We start from the raw sequence: 17,281 nt of genomic DNA on the forward strand, positions 1-17,281 counted from the left end.
AATTTGATTCTTGTGAACAATGTTTGTTGGAAGGGAGTCATACACACACAAAAAATTAGTTTCTTATCCAAAAGATTAAAAAATACTTAGTTGTACGAAGAAAACTCTACTATCTACATTATATTATATGTAATTTTATAAGTAGTCATTTTCTATATAATTCTAAAAATAACATCTCATTTATAAGTCTTCAATCTTTTGGACACTCATTTTTCTGGAGTTGTAGCTGCTACCAGTTCAGAGGCCATATTTATTTCCTTGTTCTCACCCTTGATCTCTCACTTTCTTTCTCTCTCTCTCTCCTCTGTGGGGACTTCTTTTTCATCAATGGCTTCAATTAAGTTTATTCCCCAGCAACTATCGTAGCTATATCTGGCATGTAATTTCTTATTCCACTCGTTTCTTTCTATACTTTATTCTTTTCCTTTGTTTCACACATGTAATTTCTTATTAAGCAAGCAACATATAAAGTGTACTTACCCTCAATCCTTTCAAGAGGGTTGAAAGGATTCCGTGGTTTGATGGCACAACTTCATCATATAGAAGTGTTGTGGTTAAGGTATCTGAAGAAGCCTCTATCTCTCTCCCTCATGACTGGAGCCTTGAAAAGGTTTGGAATTTTGTTCATATCATTGCCCTGTTATTTTGTTTTGCTAAAAAAAAAAGTAAATATTTATTTATCTATATTCTAACCCTAACAATTAAATTATATTTTTGTATATATTTTATATTAAAATTACATATATAATAATAATACTTATATTAAAATTGTATAATATGAACATTGTTACATAGTATAATTAAATAGGTCGGTATGTTAGGCTTATGTCTTTTGGACGACATAAAATCTGATCTATTAAACTAAATATGCTTTTCAAAAAGTCTGAGTCTAGCTTATTTACGAAAAAAATCTAGTTTGACCTAGCTTATTATAAGTCAGATAATAGACCTTTAATAGACAATCTAACCTATTTTCATCAAATAGTATATGAACTTACAAATTAGTTAGATCAACTTTAAAGTTAGCTGTTAATATCTTTTAAAGCACAATTAGCATTTACTTTTTTCAAAGAGAGAAAGGTTCAATTAATCAAATAAAAAGTTATGTTGCCTTTATTAATGCATTAAACAATTATAGGTAACTTTTAAATTTTCTAAATACTTCTTCTAATGGACTTTACTCCATATAAGAGTATATTCCCTCTTTATTGTAAACTTTTTTGAGTATTATTGATGTTGTTAATACAAAGTCTAACTATTCAAACTTATAGTACAACTTCTCCAAACTAGTATTGTCGTCCAATAGAACAAACCGCCTAATTCTCTATCACTAAGAAATACTTGACACTATGGAACCTCTATATTAGGGATGACAAAATACATGCACATGTGAGTATCCAAAATACATGTAACATATACTCATAATAGTAGCTTATGTGTGAGAATGGGTATCATAATGCACGTCTCACATATATTCATATATTTATAATTTTTAATTAAATATTTTATATATTATAATTTTTTATTCCTTTGATATTATATAAAATCTATTTATTGTTATTCTATAATGTTTTTAGTGATTGAAATACAATAAAAATTTATGATATACATAAGTTATTATTCATGTAATATTTTTTTTATTAATTTTAATTATTTTAAAATATATAAATATATCATCAAACTTAAAAACTTGTTGGGTACCTGCCAATAATCACTACTTGCATGGGTGAACAAAGTTGAACAATAAAGCTTCATTGGAAATTCTCCATAACTACCATCGTTGTCTATACTGATAATCATAGTTTAAGGAACTATCTTATCCACCTTAAGGAGCATACTCACATCATAGAACATGTGTCAACATCAATCCATGCTCATACTGATACCTCCATACAAGCAAATGTTTGTGTCACACTATGCATCTATACCAATGTGGCTCGTATTGTACCTTTCATACAAAATAATGTTAATGTTAAAACATGCATTTATGTCAACTAGCGACAATGTTACACACCTTGAATCCAAGCAAATTTCAACGAGTGTTACACCCTACATCTATGTCAATATCATCTGTCATACACTCTACTAATACCTATATGCTCTTGCGTGTCCACTGTCAATTAACATTACTCTCCATGATATCATGTAAACGCCACAAAGATTCACAACTTCTTTTTTAGTGAAGATCATCCTCTCCCACAATGTCGAATACATTGTCAAAACCTATCCCAAAGCCTATTGCTCCACCTTTCCACATGTCCAACTATATCCAGCACTTGGATACTATTTTTTTAGGCCCAATTTACTTGAACCTAAATAATTGTGTTATTTGTCTACTTTGTGATTTTGTTTGTTCCCTTTTTTGCATAACTTGCCCCGCCTCTTATCCTTTCACCTCCTTGACTCCCCTTCACAAACAGGTTGCCTCTTAAGACATTTCCTCTACGTTTTGTTTCCTTTAACTATGCGATAAAAGTGCAATCATGATCTCATCCAGATTAATTGTGCTTTTTCCATAGGTAATAATTGTTACCAAAGTATTCATTGGAAACAAAAAGTTACACTAAAAAAATATTGTTTTGTTACCAAAGTGATCATAAGAGTTGTTATCCTTGTCATTATTGTTGCAAATAAAAATCCTCCAGCATTTTCATGCCATAGAATCTCTATTTTGAATACAACTTATTCGTAAGAGACTTAGACATGTACTACTTCTTTAGTTTTTTATATACTTATGATAGGGATGTTATATTTCTGACATAATACATCACGTTGTCTATCAAATCAAAGTCGGGTGGTTCCTACGACCTTCTCCTTCAACTCATCACAACCAAGTACATCTGTATTAGTTGGTTTATTCTCATGTATTGCATTTGACATACATTTTCCATCCAACATGTCCTTCACCCATTTATGCTACAATTCAAAGTTATAAGTTCCATCGAATTTCTCCGTCATGAATCAGGCGCCTACTCATTCAAAACAGAGTCACGTGGTTCCTACGACCTTCTCTTTCAACTCATCACAATCAAGTAGGTCTGTATCAGTTTGTTTATTCTCATGTATTACATTTGACATAAATTTTCCATCCAACATGCCCTTCACCCATCTATGCTACAATTCAAAGTTATAAGTTCCATCGAATTTCTCCATCATGAATATGGTGCCTGGATTAAGAGTCATCTACTAATTATTTTTTATGCTAATTGTTAAGCAGCAAACGCTATTGTAATATAGCAATGACAATAAACAGTCAAATAAATTATAGAAAATAAATAAAAAAGAAGAAGAAAAGATAATCTTTTAATGAAGTTCGCTCAATTGTATCTACATCTCGTGGCCCGTAGGAGCATTGAACATTTACCAATATATTATTAAAGAATAAGATTACAAGTTCTAGTACACCAATTCATCAGAGACCAGCTTTTTTAATTAATACATACAAAAAATTAGTCATGTGTTCAAAGATAAAAATAAGAATACATTTTACTTTCACATGGTGGAAAATTGATAACTATCAGAAACAAAGAAAATACATTATCTCTTTTGGTCATTTTGGTGTGAGCGTGAGTTACCAATATGAAAAACAGACATGTGGCACAAAGGTTATGATGTCGGGAAGTAACGATGTATGGTGGGATACGTTGTGGAAGACACGTCTTTGCATCACAATAACCAAAACTAAAGAGGTGCGATACTAGACGAGGAGAAAATGGGAAGAAAAAAGAATAGTGCAAACTTGATGAAGGAAGAATGAATGTCTAAAAGATTTGGGGAAACAACAAAGATGTCACGTGAGTGTTTTAAAAAAGCTTCTAATATTAGTCATTGATTATAATATGAGGGATGGGAAATATTATTTTCATTCTCATATTAGTTGATCATTCTCACTTGATACATCTCATATATATCATAATATCAACCCAATACAATTGACCCAATGCACATAAAATGATTTTACTTGGTCCAAGTATGACAAAGAATTTAGTCTAATATATAGTCTTGGTCTCTCCTCCTAAAGTTGATCTTAACTGTTTATAGCTCTGGTGCGGAAAAAGTTTAGGACTCCTAATCTAGAAAAAAAATTAAATATGTGGAAATTATATGCCTAAGTCAGAACAAAATTGAAGGTAAAAAAGAATTGAGAGGGCGAAATAAAAATGGAAACTGATTGTTTATCAATACAATCTAATTATATAATAATTTCATAATAAAATTTGGAAAAAACAATTAATACAAATCATGAGGTCATAGGATACATTTTATTTTCAAACATGACTATTATTAGTTATTGGGGACTTTAGTCTTAGATATTATTTTGTCTAACTTTTTAATAAGCCTTAAATGGTCTCATACCTTGCTCATCTGACACAAGACTCTTATTTTAACTATTCATCAACTATATAATAATATAATATTATGATTACTATAACCAGAATATTGAATTTTTTTACATATAAAGTAATAATAATTGATAATACAATTAGTTTTAAAATATAAAATTAAGATATAACTCATCCCATGAGAGAGTATTTTTCTAAGAAATTTGAATATAAGATTACTTATACAAGTAAAATATCTTGGGTCATAATTAATTGTGGGTCATATGCGTTGGCTTGTGGCACTCCCTAAGAGCATCTCTATTTCTTCTCCATCACTTATTCACTATTTCTTACAAATCATTTCTAAAAACTATTGCCATTGGAAATGATACAATTTTGTCCCTAATTAGAGAATGATTTTGTAATTAAAGCATCGTCCATGGAGCATTAATATAATCAACAAAATTGAAGAGAGGAGAAAATAATATCTCAAAAGATCAATACATGCAATGAAAACCATACACTCCAATGTATTTATTTTCTTCTAGTTTAGAAATATTTATATAACTCACTCATAAATTTTACAAACTAAACTAAACATATTACTCTTTAAGCTAAGAAATTAAAAATAGAAAGAAAATGAGTTACTTTCTCTTAAATGTCAACGGTATCGTGATTTAATGGAAGAGGAGAAGAATGAATAAATTTGAATGACCTATGAGAATTTATTATTGAGAAGTTGATTACAAAGAGAAGGCTTCAATTTCTATTTATAGTAACCAAGTAACTAAACTACCTAATTGAAATAACCAAAAGAAAGACATTAACTAATTAAACAGAAAGAGAAAGATTCAAGCTTTAGCTAACCAAGCCCAAAACAAATAAAAGAAAAGGAAATAAATAATGCCTAAAGGCAAAGGAGCTTGTTGGAAACATCTTCTCTTGCTAGAAGCAAGGTTTCTTGAGATGAAAGGTAATGAGAAACATATAGATTTAACACACCCCCTCGCTAAAGTTGGACTATGGAGGTTGTAGAGTCCCAACTTGATAATGGAAGAATGGAATAGTTTTGGTGGCAGAGGTTTGGTGAACATGTCTGCTAGTTGGTCTATAGAAGAAATGGAAGAAGATGCAGTAATCCTTTCTGAATCTTTTATCTAATGATGTGACAATCGATTTTATGTGCTTTATGCTCTCGTGGAAGATGGAGTTGTGAGCCAAATATATTATAGAGCAGTTGTCACAGTAAACTGAGGTGGGAGATCATGATGGAATTTAAAGATCATTGAATAAATATTGCAACCATTGAAGTTCACACACTAAGCTTCCTAAAGCTCTATATTTTGCCTCTATTGAAGATCTGCATATTGTGTTTTGTTTTTTGGTTTTCCAAGAAATGATAGAGGAACTAAGGAAGATGCAGAAACCTGTAATTGATTTTCTAGAATCCAAACATGATGCCCAATCTGAAACTGCAAAAGCTTTAAGAGTTAGAGATGAATTGGCTAAAAATAAAAGGCCATGCACAGGGGAAGTTGTAAGGTAATGAAAAACCCTTATGGCGGCTTTATAATGGGAGTCTAGAGGTTTGGGCATAAAAAGGCTTAATAGTTGAACCGAATAAACTATGCCAAGTCTAGATATAGTTAGGTCGATAAGTCTTCCTATAAGGCGCCTATAAGAAGAAGGGTCAACTAAGGGTTTTCCTTGGTTGACTTGTAACGTGGTGGATGAATCAAAAGGGGTTTTAATGGGTTTAGCAACCAAGCAACCTGAACCTTCTAGGAGGGATATGGTGTATTTCCTTTGGTTTAGGTGAACACCCAATTTTGATCTAGCAATTTTGAGGCCTAGGAAGAATCTTAGGGAACCTAGGTCCTTAATTTTGTAGGATTGGTCCAGAACATGCTTGACATGATTTATTTCAATGATATTGTTGCCTGCAAGGATAAAGTCATCCACATAAATGAGAATGGCAGTAAAAGAATTGGTAGAGGATTTTCTAAATAAAGCTTGATCAGCTTGAGAATGAGTGTATCCTAGAGATAAAATCTTAGAGGAAAGGGTTGTATATCCTTCACGACTAGCTTGTTTTAGACCATATAATGATTTGTGTAATTTGACAACAAGGGGAGAGTTAGGAGGAAAAAGACCTGGTGGTGGCTGCATATAGACCTCTTCATGCAAATCACCATGAAGGAAGACATTATTTATGTCAAGTTGTTCTAAAAACCAAAAGTTGACAGTAGCTAAAACAATAACAACTCTAACAATGGTGATTTTCAACATAGGGGAAAAAATTTCAAAAAAATCTACCCCATCTAGTTGAGTGTAGCCTTTGTCTACAAGCCTGACTTTATATCTCTCAAGGTTACAATTGGAATTATATTTGATTTTGTATACTCATGTGCAGCCAATTAAGAATTTATCAGGTGAGAGAGGCATTAAGGACCAAGTATGGTTAAGGTCAAGGGCATGAAGCTCTTGCTGCATAGCTTGTTGCCAACAGGGGATGGAAGAGGCTTGTTTATAGGATTTTGATTATTGGTTGATGGAGACATTAAGACAAAAGTGTTTGTAATGGTTTTAAAAATTGGTGTAGGATAAGACAAATGATAAGGGGTATTTAACAATGGATGAGAGAGGATGAGGGTCAGAGAAAGTTAAGTTGTAGAGATAGTCTCTTAAGTGGGTTGGGGGTCTCCTAATTCTAAGATAATGTCTAGTGGTGATTGATGATGGAGAGGTTATGGGAATATGGTTAGGCAAGAAAGGCTCAGGTGGTAAGGGAGCAGGAGGGTGAATAGTAGGATCTAGTGTGGGTGAATGAGATGTTGAGAAAAAGGTAGGATTTATTTTGCATATGGTTTGAGTTTCAGAGGCAGGGATTTGATAAAAAGGAAAGATTTATTCATAAAAGTGAACATGCCTTGAAATGAAAAAAATCGTGAGAGGTGAGGTCATAAAGGATATATCCTTTAGTGCACTCTTTGAAGCCAAGAAAAATAGTTTTTCTGCTTCTAGGATTGAATTTAGTTCTATGAGCTTATAGAGTAGTGGAGTAGGCTAAGCAACCAAAAATCCTTAAATGGTCAATTGAGGTTGTTCTATTGTACAATTTTTGGTATGGTGAGAGGTTATGAAGGAGGGGAGTATGTAATCTATTTATTATGTGAACAACATGTTGGATTGTGAAATTCTAGAAGGTAGGGGATATATGGGTTTGGAAGAAAAGGGCTCTAGCTACATTGAGTATGTATAGATGTTTCCTCTCAATAACTCCATTTTGTTGAGGGTTTTCAACACATGTTCTTTAATGTATGATTCCTTTAGAGGCAAGGAAGTCATTCATCAAGAACTCAACTCCATTATCACTTCTCAAGTTTTGGAGTTTGGTGTTAAATTAAGTCTCAATGTCAGACTCAAAATGAATTAAGTGGTTTCTGGTTTCTGCCTTTGAGTTCATCATTAGAGTCCATGTGAACCTAGTGAAATCATCAACTAAGGTTAAAACGTAATTATGGCCAAAAAGGGATGGTGTTGAGTACGAGCCCCATATGTCAACATGAAGTAATTTGAAGGCTCTTGTACTCTTCGTGTTACTGTTAGAAAAGGGTAATTGTTTATGTCTAGCTAAGTGGCATACATCACATGGTAGTAAATGCTCATCCTTTTTATTATGAATGAAAGAAAATTGTTTGCTTAAAAGTGTCATCATAGAATCAGAAACATTCCCAAGGCGCAAATGCCAAAGGATTTAGTACTAATATTACTAGAAAAATGAGAAAGAGCAAAAGAACTTGGTGTAGCAGGTTGATAGTTGAACATATATAGTTCTTGTTGGATTCTAGCTGAACCAATCATCCTATTGGTATGGTTCTGTAAAACCAAACACTATAAGATTAAATGGCAGCCTAAGTGTTTAGTCAGTTTATTTACAGATATGAGGTTCACATGAAATTCCAGGACAAAAAAACATTAGTTAGAGTAATAGACTGATTTAAATGGATTGTCCCAGTTATACATGTAATGACCTTGTCTCCATTTGGCAGAGTAATGAGCATTGGTACCATAGATTGGAAATCATTAAAACTGCCCATTGTGCAAGAGATATGGTATGTGGCTCTAATATCAAGGAACCACTAAGAATAAGAATTACTTGGATTTGCCATAGTTGTATTGATCACTGAATTTGTAGCATGATCTTGTTGAGCTTTAGATTGGTTAAGGAGGTCCAAGATTCCTTTTACTTGTTCTTCTATGAATAGTTTGTTTTGATCATTCATTTGAGTGCTTGGTTGTGTGGTGGCAGCAGATTCATCTTCTTCATCCAAAGGAAAGTAGGCAGTGTGGTTTGCCATTCTAGATGGCTTGTTGTTGATTAGGTATTCAGGAGGATAGCCATGTTTAAGAAAACATGTCTCAATAATATGGTTAGTTCTCTCACAAAATGTACAAATTTTACTATTTAGGTTCTTTGTTCTGGATCTTCCACCTCTTCCTCTATAGGTAAAACCCCCTCTAGCTCTATAGTTACCATTATTAACAGAGTTGATATTTTTGGATTGATATTCCTATTCGGAGTTGAAAGATAGAAAGTTCCTTGTTGTTCAAGATTAGTGGGGATGAGACTGTTTTGTTGTTTCCATTGTTGTATGAGCATAGATAATGCTTTACTTATGGTAGGTATGGGCTGGATGAGCATTATTTGGGAATGAACATGAGCATATTGCTCATTTAATCATTTTAGGAATCTGATGACATAATCTTCTTCCCTATATCATTTTACATCTTGAATGATTCCATGTGTACAGGTTTCAAGACATGGACAACTTCTAATAGGTCTAAATACTTCTATTTCTTCCCACAAAGTTTTTAATTGAGTAAAGAATTTAGACACAGAAAGATTATCCTGGTTGAGATGATGAAATTATTCTTGCAACTTTGCCATTCTAAACATGTCTCCTTGTGAAAACCTTTCTTCCAAATATTTCCAAGCTTTTGTCGCAGAGTCCATCCATATAATCGATTTTGCTATGGACTCTTTGATTAGGTGTTGTATCCAAGATAGCACCATTGTATTGCATATTCTCCAAGGCCTTTATAAGGGATCTTCTGGTTTTGGTTGAGGTAGAGTTATTGGATTCAAGAGCTAGTTTGAATGCCTTTGACCAAGAATGATAATTTGTTCCATCTAGAGAAGAAGTAACAAGGATTATGGTGGGCTTACACTAGAGTGAAGAAAGAAGGGGTTGCAATCTTAGTCGTTGTTATTCATCCTTTAAAGAAGAGAAAAAAGAATAGTGAAGGGAAGTGAAAGAAGAAGGAGAGGATGAGAGGTGGTGATCAGAGCTTTGAAAGCTCTAATACCATGTCAATATGATTGTGATTTAATGAAAGAAAAGAGAAGAAGAATGAGCAAAACTCAATGACCTATGGGAGTTTATTATTGAGAAGTTGATTACAAAGAGAAGGCTTCACACTTGTTATTTATAGAAGCCAAGTAACTAAACTACCTAATTAAAATAACCAAAAAGAGAAAGTCATTAACTAATTAAACAGAAATAGAAAGAGTTGGGCTTCAGCTAACAAAGCCCAAAACAAATAAAAGAAACAAAAAGAAAAGGAAATAAAGAAAGCCCAAAGGCAAATGAGTTTGTTGGAAACATCTTCTCTTGCTAGAAGCAAAGTTGCTTGAGATAAAAGGTAACGAGAAACATGAAGATTTAACAGACAATATTGGATCAGTACGTGCATGAGAGAATCAAGGTATAAGAGAGCACGATGTCTGACAATGATGATGTATGCACTGCATGATGATGAGAAAAGGTGAATTGGGGTGCATAGTAGTGGTAAATGGAAATAGAGTGAAATTGATAGTGAATTGGGACACAAAAGGAGAGATTAAAGTTGGCAAGAAAATGAATGAGATTGAGAAGTCAAGGGACTAAAAAGAAAGAGCAAAATGACACACTAAATTAGCTCCCAGTTTGAGAGTGTAGGAGATTGATGGTTTATAGAAATTTGAGAATGAAATAGAGATCAATACGGAGAGTGAGTGAGGCATAAGAAGGGTTGGGGATGTTGATTTAATTTTATATTTTTTAGTAGGGGATGTTGATTTAATTTTATATTTTTAATGAATTATGATTTAATTATATAGATTGCGCGTCCTTTTTAAGGATAGATAATGAATTATACCATTGGAGTGAACATAAAAAAATAACTTAATTTATTATAGAGTGGGAACAGTTATAAAATAATATCCAACACTCATTTAAGGAACACAATAAAATTGCACTATTTTGGATGCATGGAATACTAGTCAATATAATATTTCTTATGATAATACATTTAAAGCAAATCTGAACACTTACCCAAACAAATGCAAGGATGGTCTTTTTCTCATGACCCACCTTTTCTGCCTAGGAGCAGGAGATTACCTCACAAATTGCACCTCCTGGCCAGACCCCTTGTGAGTTATGTTGGTTCTTTTGAAAAAAGAAGTACAAAACAAAACAAGGCTGCGTTTATACCAAGCTTGGTGGCGGCTCCCACCAGGAATACGTATGTTGTTTCACTTTTTGTACCTACTATCAATTTTTATTGACTGAAAAAATTATTTATGTTAAAATTATAATTATTAAATATTTTTTGCATAAAATAGTAGGATAACAAAGATTTTCACTCTCCCATGTGCCTCACCTTGTATGCGGATTGTGCTGTTTCAGCAGTAATATACAAGTATTAGTCCAATTTGGACACCTAAGTTGGACTGATTCCATATAAATATTCTTCCATTTCATTGCACACCACTCATCAATCACGCTTCACCGGTCAAGTTGTCCAACATCGTGGGTGGATCATGGATAAAAAACGTTCCCAAATTAGACTCTTTTCCATGATTTGTTGCTTACTAAATTATTGATTTTCTTTTTACATAAAATAAGGGAATGGAGTATCTCCTTGTATAAGGAGATAAGTTGTATCCTCTTGCCAGTGAAATCATGACATGTGTCATGTTTCATCATTTTCAATAAAAATATTTTAAAAATAAACAAAATAGCACACATATCACATTTTTATTGGCTATAAGAGATAAGTTATCTCCTTATATAAGGAGATACATTATTCTCATATTTTATTTCATTCTTCCATCTTTTCATATAGCAATACTTAGCTTGTATCTTCACTGATATTTATTTTGATGAAATGTATTTATACTAACTGTTTAATAGTGTTTATAAGCAAACATCTGAATTACCTTAAGATCATATTTAGGCATATCAATAACCATATGTATACAAAAATATCAAATGCCCATCAAAACAATGCTTCTTCACAGTATCTAAACCAAACTTGCATATTTTACTTTTTAGGATTGTATTAATAATTACCTTAAGAACAATATTTGAGAAATACAAAAGAAGAAAATCAACAATAAAAACTAAATTTAATACTTCTCAATACATTAAACATCTTCTCTTTTTAAATAAAATTTTCATTTTCTCGAAATAATAGTATTCTTACAACACATTTAAACATCCGCACATACTTTATTAACATAATCAATTTAAACTCACCTTCCTACGGGTGAAACTTTTCTTGGAATCAAGATCATTAACCTACCATAATTTAAGTTTTTTAGTAAATGAAATTGGAAACACCCATCTGACAATGAGTAAAAAATATATATACAAATAATATAAAAGTTCTATACAATATTAGCTTATTACTATATTATCTATCATTACCGATTCTTCAAAAAAAATTAAATAGATAATTGATAATATAATAATTATATATAAATATTTCTTATTAATTAATAAAGGATAAAAAAAGAGAGAGGAAATAAAAGGTTAACAGTAGTGCAGCAAAAATAGGAATGCTCCTCCTCCTAAAAAAATCTTCCGATACTGTTATTGCTTTAAAGACTTCTATCCTCTCTCACCTTAGCTCTATTACAGAGGAGATAGCACACCATTTCACACATTTCTCCTCTCTCATCATCCTAAAAAAACCACCACCTTTTTACTTTATTCCACACCGACACAGTCCTTAATATCTCCGAAAAAACGTGTTCTTTTTTCTTTTTTGCACAGCTAACCCCAATGCTCAGATCCCACTTCACCCAAACACCCCTTTTAAACCATTAACCCAAAGCTTCAACCTTTTCCAAATTACAGGTCCCTGAAAACCAAATTGAAGAAAACCCAGTTCCCAAAATGAAGGGTTCAACCCGTTTCTTCACAATTGGGTTAGTAGCAGCGTGGTACTCTTCAAACATTGGTGTACTACTATTAAACAAGTACCTTCTAAGCAACTACGGCTTCAAGTATCCAATTTTCCTCACCATGTGCCACATGATAGCGTGTTCTCTATTTAGCTACGTTGCAATAGCGTGGCTAAAGGTCGTGCCTTTGCAGACCATTCGATCGAGGGTTCAGTTTTTCAAGATCTCTGCTCTCAGCTTTATTTTCTGTGTCTCTGTTGTGTTTGGGAACGTATCGCTTCGGTATCTTCCTGTGTCGTTTAATCAAGCTATTGGTGCAACAACGCCTTTTTTCACTGCCGTTTTTGCTTATCTTATGACGTTTAAGAGAGAGGCTTGGCTCACTTACCTTACACTTGTTCCTGTTGTTACTGGAGTCATCATTGCCAGCGGGGTAAGTAACATAGATGACTCACTTTTTGTCGCTCTCTTTTTTTTTTAAATATATATGGAAATTAATATTTGTTTATTAATGATTTATTTAGAAGATATATATGTCAGTTTTGTTTTTGTAGTACTAAATATATTATTATTCTTTTAAATAAAGAACTAATCATCCTGTCTTTTAAATACGGGATCCTCCAATAATTATATAGCTTTCAGGAATTGAATTATGATGTTTTGGTCATTCTAAATTCTAATTGACCCTTATACTACTATACCAATATTTATATTAGTTTTTTATAAGAGTAGAATTTACAGGGACGTATTACTCATTTATTATTGTTGTTTGTGGTCAATTTTAAGAGGAATCATCATTTCAACTAAAGTTCAATTTAAGAAATGACAAAACTAATTTATCTTTCGCTACTTGTGAGGGTGGAAACATGTCAGATTTTGCCTTAAACAGATCCAACCTAAATAACATGTTAGTCTGTTTAAAATAAATCTCAAAGCCTAAGTCTGACCTGTTTAAAAGTCTGGTCTGACCTGTTAATCTGTTTAGAGGTCTATTATACTATATGGTCATGAAATTAGCTTGACTATCATGTCTACATTTAAATAAGTTTATAGACCTACTTTTAGTTAGGCTTATCTAATTCTAATAATTAAATTATATATTTTTATATTAATATTACATATATATAATATTATTACTTATATTAAAATAATATAATTTCAACATTGTTATATTTTATAATTAAATAGGCCGATCTTTAGACTTAATAGGCCATTGAGGTCACCTAAAACTTGACCTGTTAAATAAAATAGGCTTTTTAGAAATCCCGAATCTGACATGTTCATGAAAAAAAGTATGGCCTGACATAGCCTGTTATAGGTGTCAGGTAATAGGGGCGATAGGCGGCATGACCTGTTTCCACCCTTAACTACTTGTAGTGTTTTCTCCAATTAAAGACATAATTTATAACAACTTATAAATGAAATCAACACGTGTAATAGCTATTATGCATGTATGAGTTGTATCCTTTTATTGGAAAATAGCTTCTAAGAAATACCCAAGTCTAAAAGAATTCCCCCATGTGGACTAAAAGTTTAACTTCACGAACTGTGCAGAGTGGTATACATTTATATGCTTTTAAGGCTATTGCTGACTCTCAAAATTTTATGAAAAATGTTTATCCTACATTCAGAAAATAGTGTAGAAAGGTGTTGGGTAGGGAGAGAAAATAATAGATATGATGTTGTAGTAAGAGAAATACAAATAAAAATAAGGCATAAGAGGTTAGGTAAGAAAAAAAGTTGTATGAATAATAAAAGAGTTGAAACTTAATCTACTTTAACAAAATAAGTAGGTTGGTGAGAATACAAGAGAACTAGATGATTTAGGTTTTAAAGTATATTACATCAGTGAGACAAGATCTAGAAATAGAATGGAAATAATTGTAGATAAAGAATGAAAGAAAGATGTGGTGAATGTTAAAGAATAGGAAATAATATCATGTCTAAAGGTTGTAGCAACGAAAGATAACATTAATATGATTAGTACCCTCAGGTAGAGTTAGAGGAACATCACAAGATAAAGTTTTGGGAGGATTTGGAAAGTATAGTCTAGAGAATACCTTTAGGAGAAAAGGTTTTTCTAGGAGGGGATTTTAATGGCCATGTAGGGGATACTAGATGATATGAAGATTTTATGGGTATGTGAAGCAAATATGGAAGATAAGACTATTTTAGATTTCTCCTCTGTTTTTTTTATTTTACAATAGTCAACATATGTTTTAAGAAGTGGGATGAGCATCTTACCACGTATAAGAGTGGGGTGACATGTTCTCAAATTGATTTGTTTCTTATAAGGAAATCAGATAGACAATTTTGCTTAGCAAAGTCATTTCTGGAGAGAATTTGATGACCCAACATAAAGTTTTGGTTTATAAATGTAAGGGTTAAGTGTAGAAGAGAGAGAAAAGACAAAGATAGAGTCTCAAGAATCAAGTGTGGGAAATTGAAGGGTGATGAATGAAGGAGCTTCCAACAAAAGGCTTTGGAGGAAAGGTTTTGGGAGGCACAAGAAAGTGTTAACAATGTTATGAGATGACCATAGGAATTAGGAAGATAGTAAAAGAGACAAAGGTGAATCTAGAGGTTTTTGACCAAAGGATAAATAGTCTGGTGGGGACAAAAGCATGCAAGACAAAGTGAAGGTGAAAAGGGAATGTTATAAAGCATGATCCTATTGTAAAAATTCTGGACGTTGGAAAAAATACAAGGCAACTAGTAAAGCGGTAAGCAAAGTGAGAGATAGAGAGTATAATGACTTACACAAATTGCTAGGTAGCAAGGGAGGGGAAGAAGCGTCTATATACTTGCTATAGCATGTTGATGGAGAGATACTAAAGAGACCAAAATACCAAATGGACTTACACAAATGATTTTTATTGATTTGAAGAAGACATAATATGATGTTCCTAGATATGTATTAAATAAGGAGAATAAATCAAATGAAGGTTAATCTAGAGAGTAATACTTTGTTAATAGTCATAATCTATGATAGAACATTATAACGTCATTCAATTCATGTAACCAAACTCATCTAATAGGACTAAGGCTTGGTTGTTGTTTAGGTTTGTTTAAGATGCGATTTCAGATGCCTTCATGAAATGAATCACCTTTGAATAGAAACATGTTTTGTTCATCATTGCGCTCAGTTAACTTTATAGTTTTTGTCAATTGACCAATTTGTTGAGCATTTTTTAATGAGTAAGTTTTGAATGGTTTTATATGCTTTACTTACTCAAATTCATCTCTTGGTGAGAGACACTTCACCCTTCCAACTTTTTAGTTTACAATTTAAGTAGTGGTAGATCTTTTTTCTCTGATATATTCTTCAAATCAGTCATATTGAATGGTAAAAAACCAATAAATTATCTGGCTTCTAATATGTCTTATTACTCTATTTGGTCACAGGGTGAACCGAGTTTCCACTTATTTGGATTCATAATATGTATTGCGGCTACAGCTGCAAGGGCCCTAAAATCAGTGCTACAAGGAATTTTGCTTTCTTCTGAAGGGTAAGGAACTCAAGAACCCAGATTAATTCATTAAACATGAATTTATCTATGTTCTGTTTGGTTTTCAAGTGATAGTCTCAAATGGGTACTAACATTATACTTCATGCATCTCAGAGAGAAGTTGAATTCTATGAACCTTCTCCTTTACATGGCTCCAATGGCTGTGTTTTTCCTTCTTCCTGCCACACTTATTATGGAAAAAAATGTAATTGGCATAACAGTGGCTCTTGCTAGAGATGATGTCAAGATCATTTGGTATCTGCTATTCAATTCAGCACTTGCATATTTTGTCAACCTCACCAATTTTTTGGTCACAAAACATACCAGTGCGCTGACCCTTCAGGTATGTCAACATTACTCAGAATTGGCTCATGGCCCTCTTGTTTTTTCAAAATTTAATTTCACTCAACAAACAAACATCAATTGGTAGTTCGAACATCATACTTTGGTGGTTGACATACATTAATCATTCTAGTTGCTATTGCTGATAAGTGTTTAAGTTGTTTATATCAGTTTGTGCTATCATAAAATATGTTGCCCACATTTGCTAAATGATCTTTATTGATGATGAAACCTTAAGTTATGCAAATCATTGATCAGATTGCTATGAATTCTTGTGTTATTTGGATGACTAATAGGTCTGTTAATTAAAATTCATGTTTTTAGGCAAGATATGCATTTTTCTTTTAGTCTACTGTTTGATATTTTCTTTCTTTTGCTTTGCAGTGATTTTTCTTTAATAAAGTATTTGGATATTTTAACTAATATAAGAGTTGACTCATACAGGTACTTGGGAATGCTAAAGGGGCTGTAGCTGTAGTGGTTTCAATTCTAATATTTAGAAACCCAGTATCAGTCACCGGAATGATGGGTTATCTACTCACAGTATTTGGAGTGGTACTTTACAGTGACGCCAAAAAGAGAAGCAAATGATACCAACTTTCAAAATATTTTACCTGCACATACTTGTCACAAAGATCATCTAGGCAAAATTATTTTGCATGATATTTGATCAGAATCAGGAGTTTCTGACTCCAATATTCAATTTTTTGCCCCAACCGATATTTCTTTGATTTACTCATGCTGGATAATCGAAGAAATGTCTTGTTACTTATTCTTTGAGGAATGAGACTGTTGTAAAATTGGATCTTTAGTGGTCTGCTGTAAACACTATTACTACTACATACTAATGATAAAATTCATATTTTTTTTGCTCA

General features: G+C 32.5%; 1 protein-coding gene across 1 annotated transcript; it reads left to right on the top strand.

Moving 5' to 3' along the window:
* Nucleotides 1-581: 581 nt before the first annotated feature.
* Nucleotides 582-17,281, top strand: LOC109337951 (probable sugar phosphate/phosphate translocator At3g11320). Its single transcript, XM_019575052.1, has 5 exons — nt 582-610; nt 12,509-12,988; nt 15,961-16,064; nt 16,179-16,407; nt 16,851-17,281. The coding sequence occupies exons 2-5, from the start codon at nt 12,548-12,550 to the stop codon at nt 16,995-16,997; spliced, it is 921 nt and encodes a 306-aa protein (XP_019430597.1). The 5' UTR covers nt 582-610; nt 12,509-12,547; the 3' UTR covers nt 16,998-17,281.

Source organism: Lupinus angustifolius, unplaced genomic scaffold (genome assembly GCF_001865875.1).
Source record: "Lupinus angustifolius cultivar Tanjil unplaced genomic scaffold, LupAngTanjil_v1.0 Scaffold_16_7, whole genome shotgun sequence".
Lineage (NCBI taxonomy): Eukaryota > Viridiplantae > Streptophyta > Magnoliopsida > Fabales > Fabaceae > Lupinus > Lupinus angustifolius.

Bases quoted from the DNA above. Each gene is read 5' to 3' on its own strand.
- LOC109337951 (XM_019575052.1), top strand. From the start codon at position 12,548: ATGAAGGGTTCAACCCGTTTCTTCACAATTGGGTTAGTAGCAGCGTGG. The intron at 12,989-15,960 runs GTAAGTAACATA...ATTTGGTCACAG, and splicing joins GAGTCATCATTGCCAGCGGG to GGTGAACCGAGTTTCCACTT. The intron at 16,408-16,850 runs GTATGTCAACAT...TGACTCATACAG, and splicing joins CCAGTGCGCTGACCCTTCAG to GTACTTGGGAATGCTAAAGG.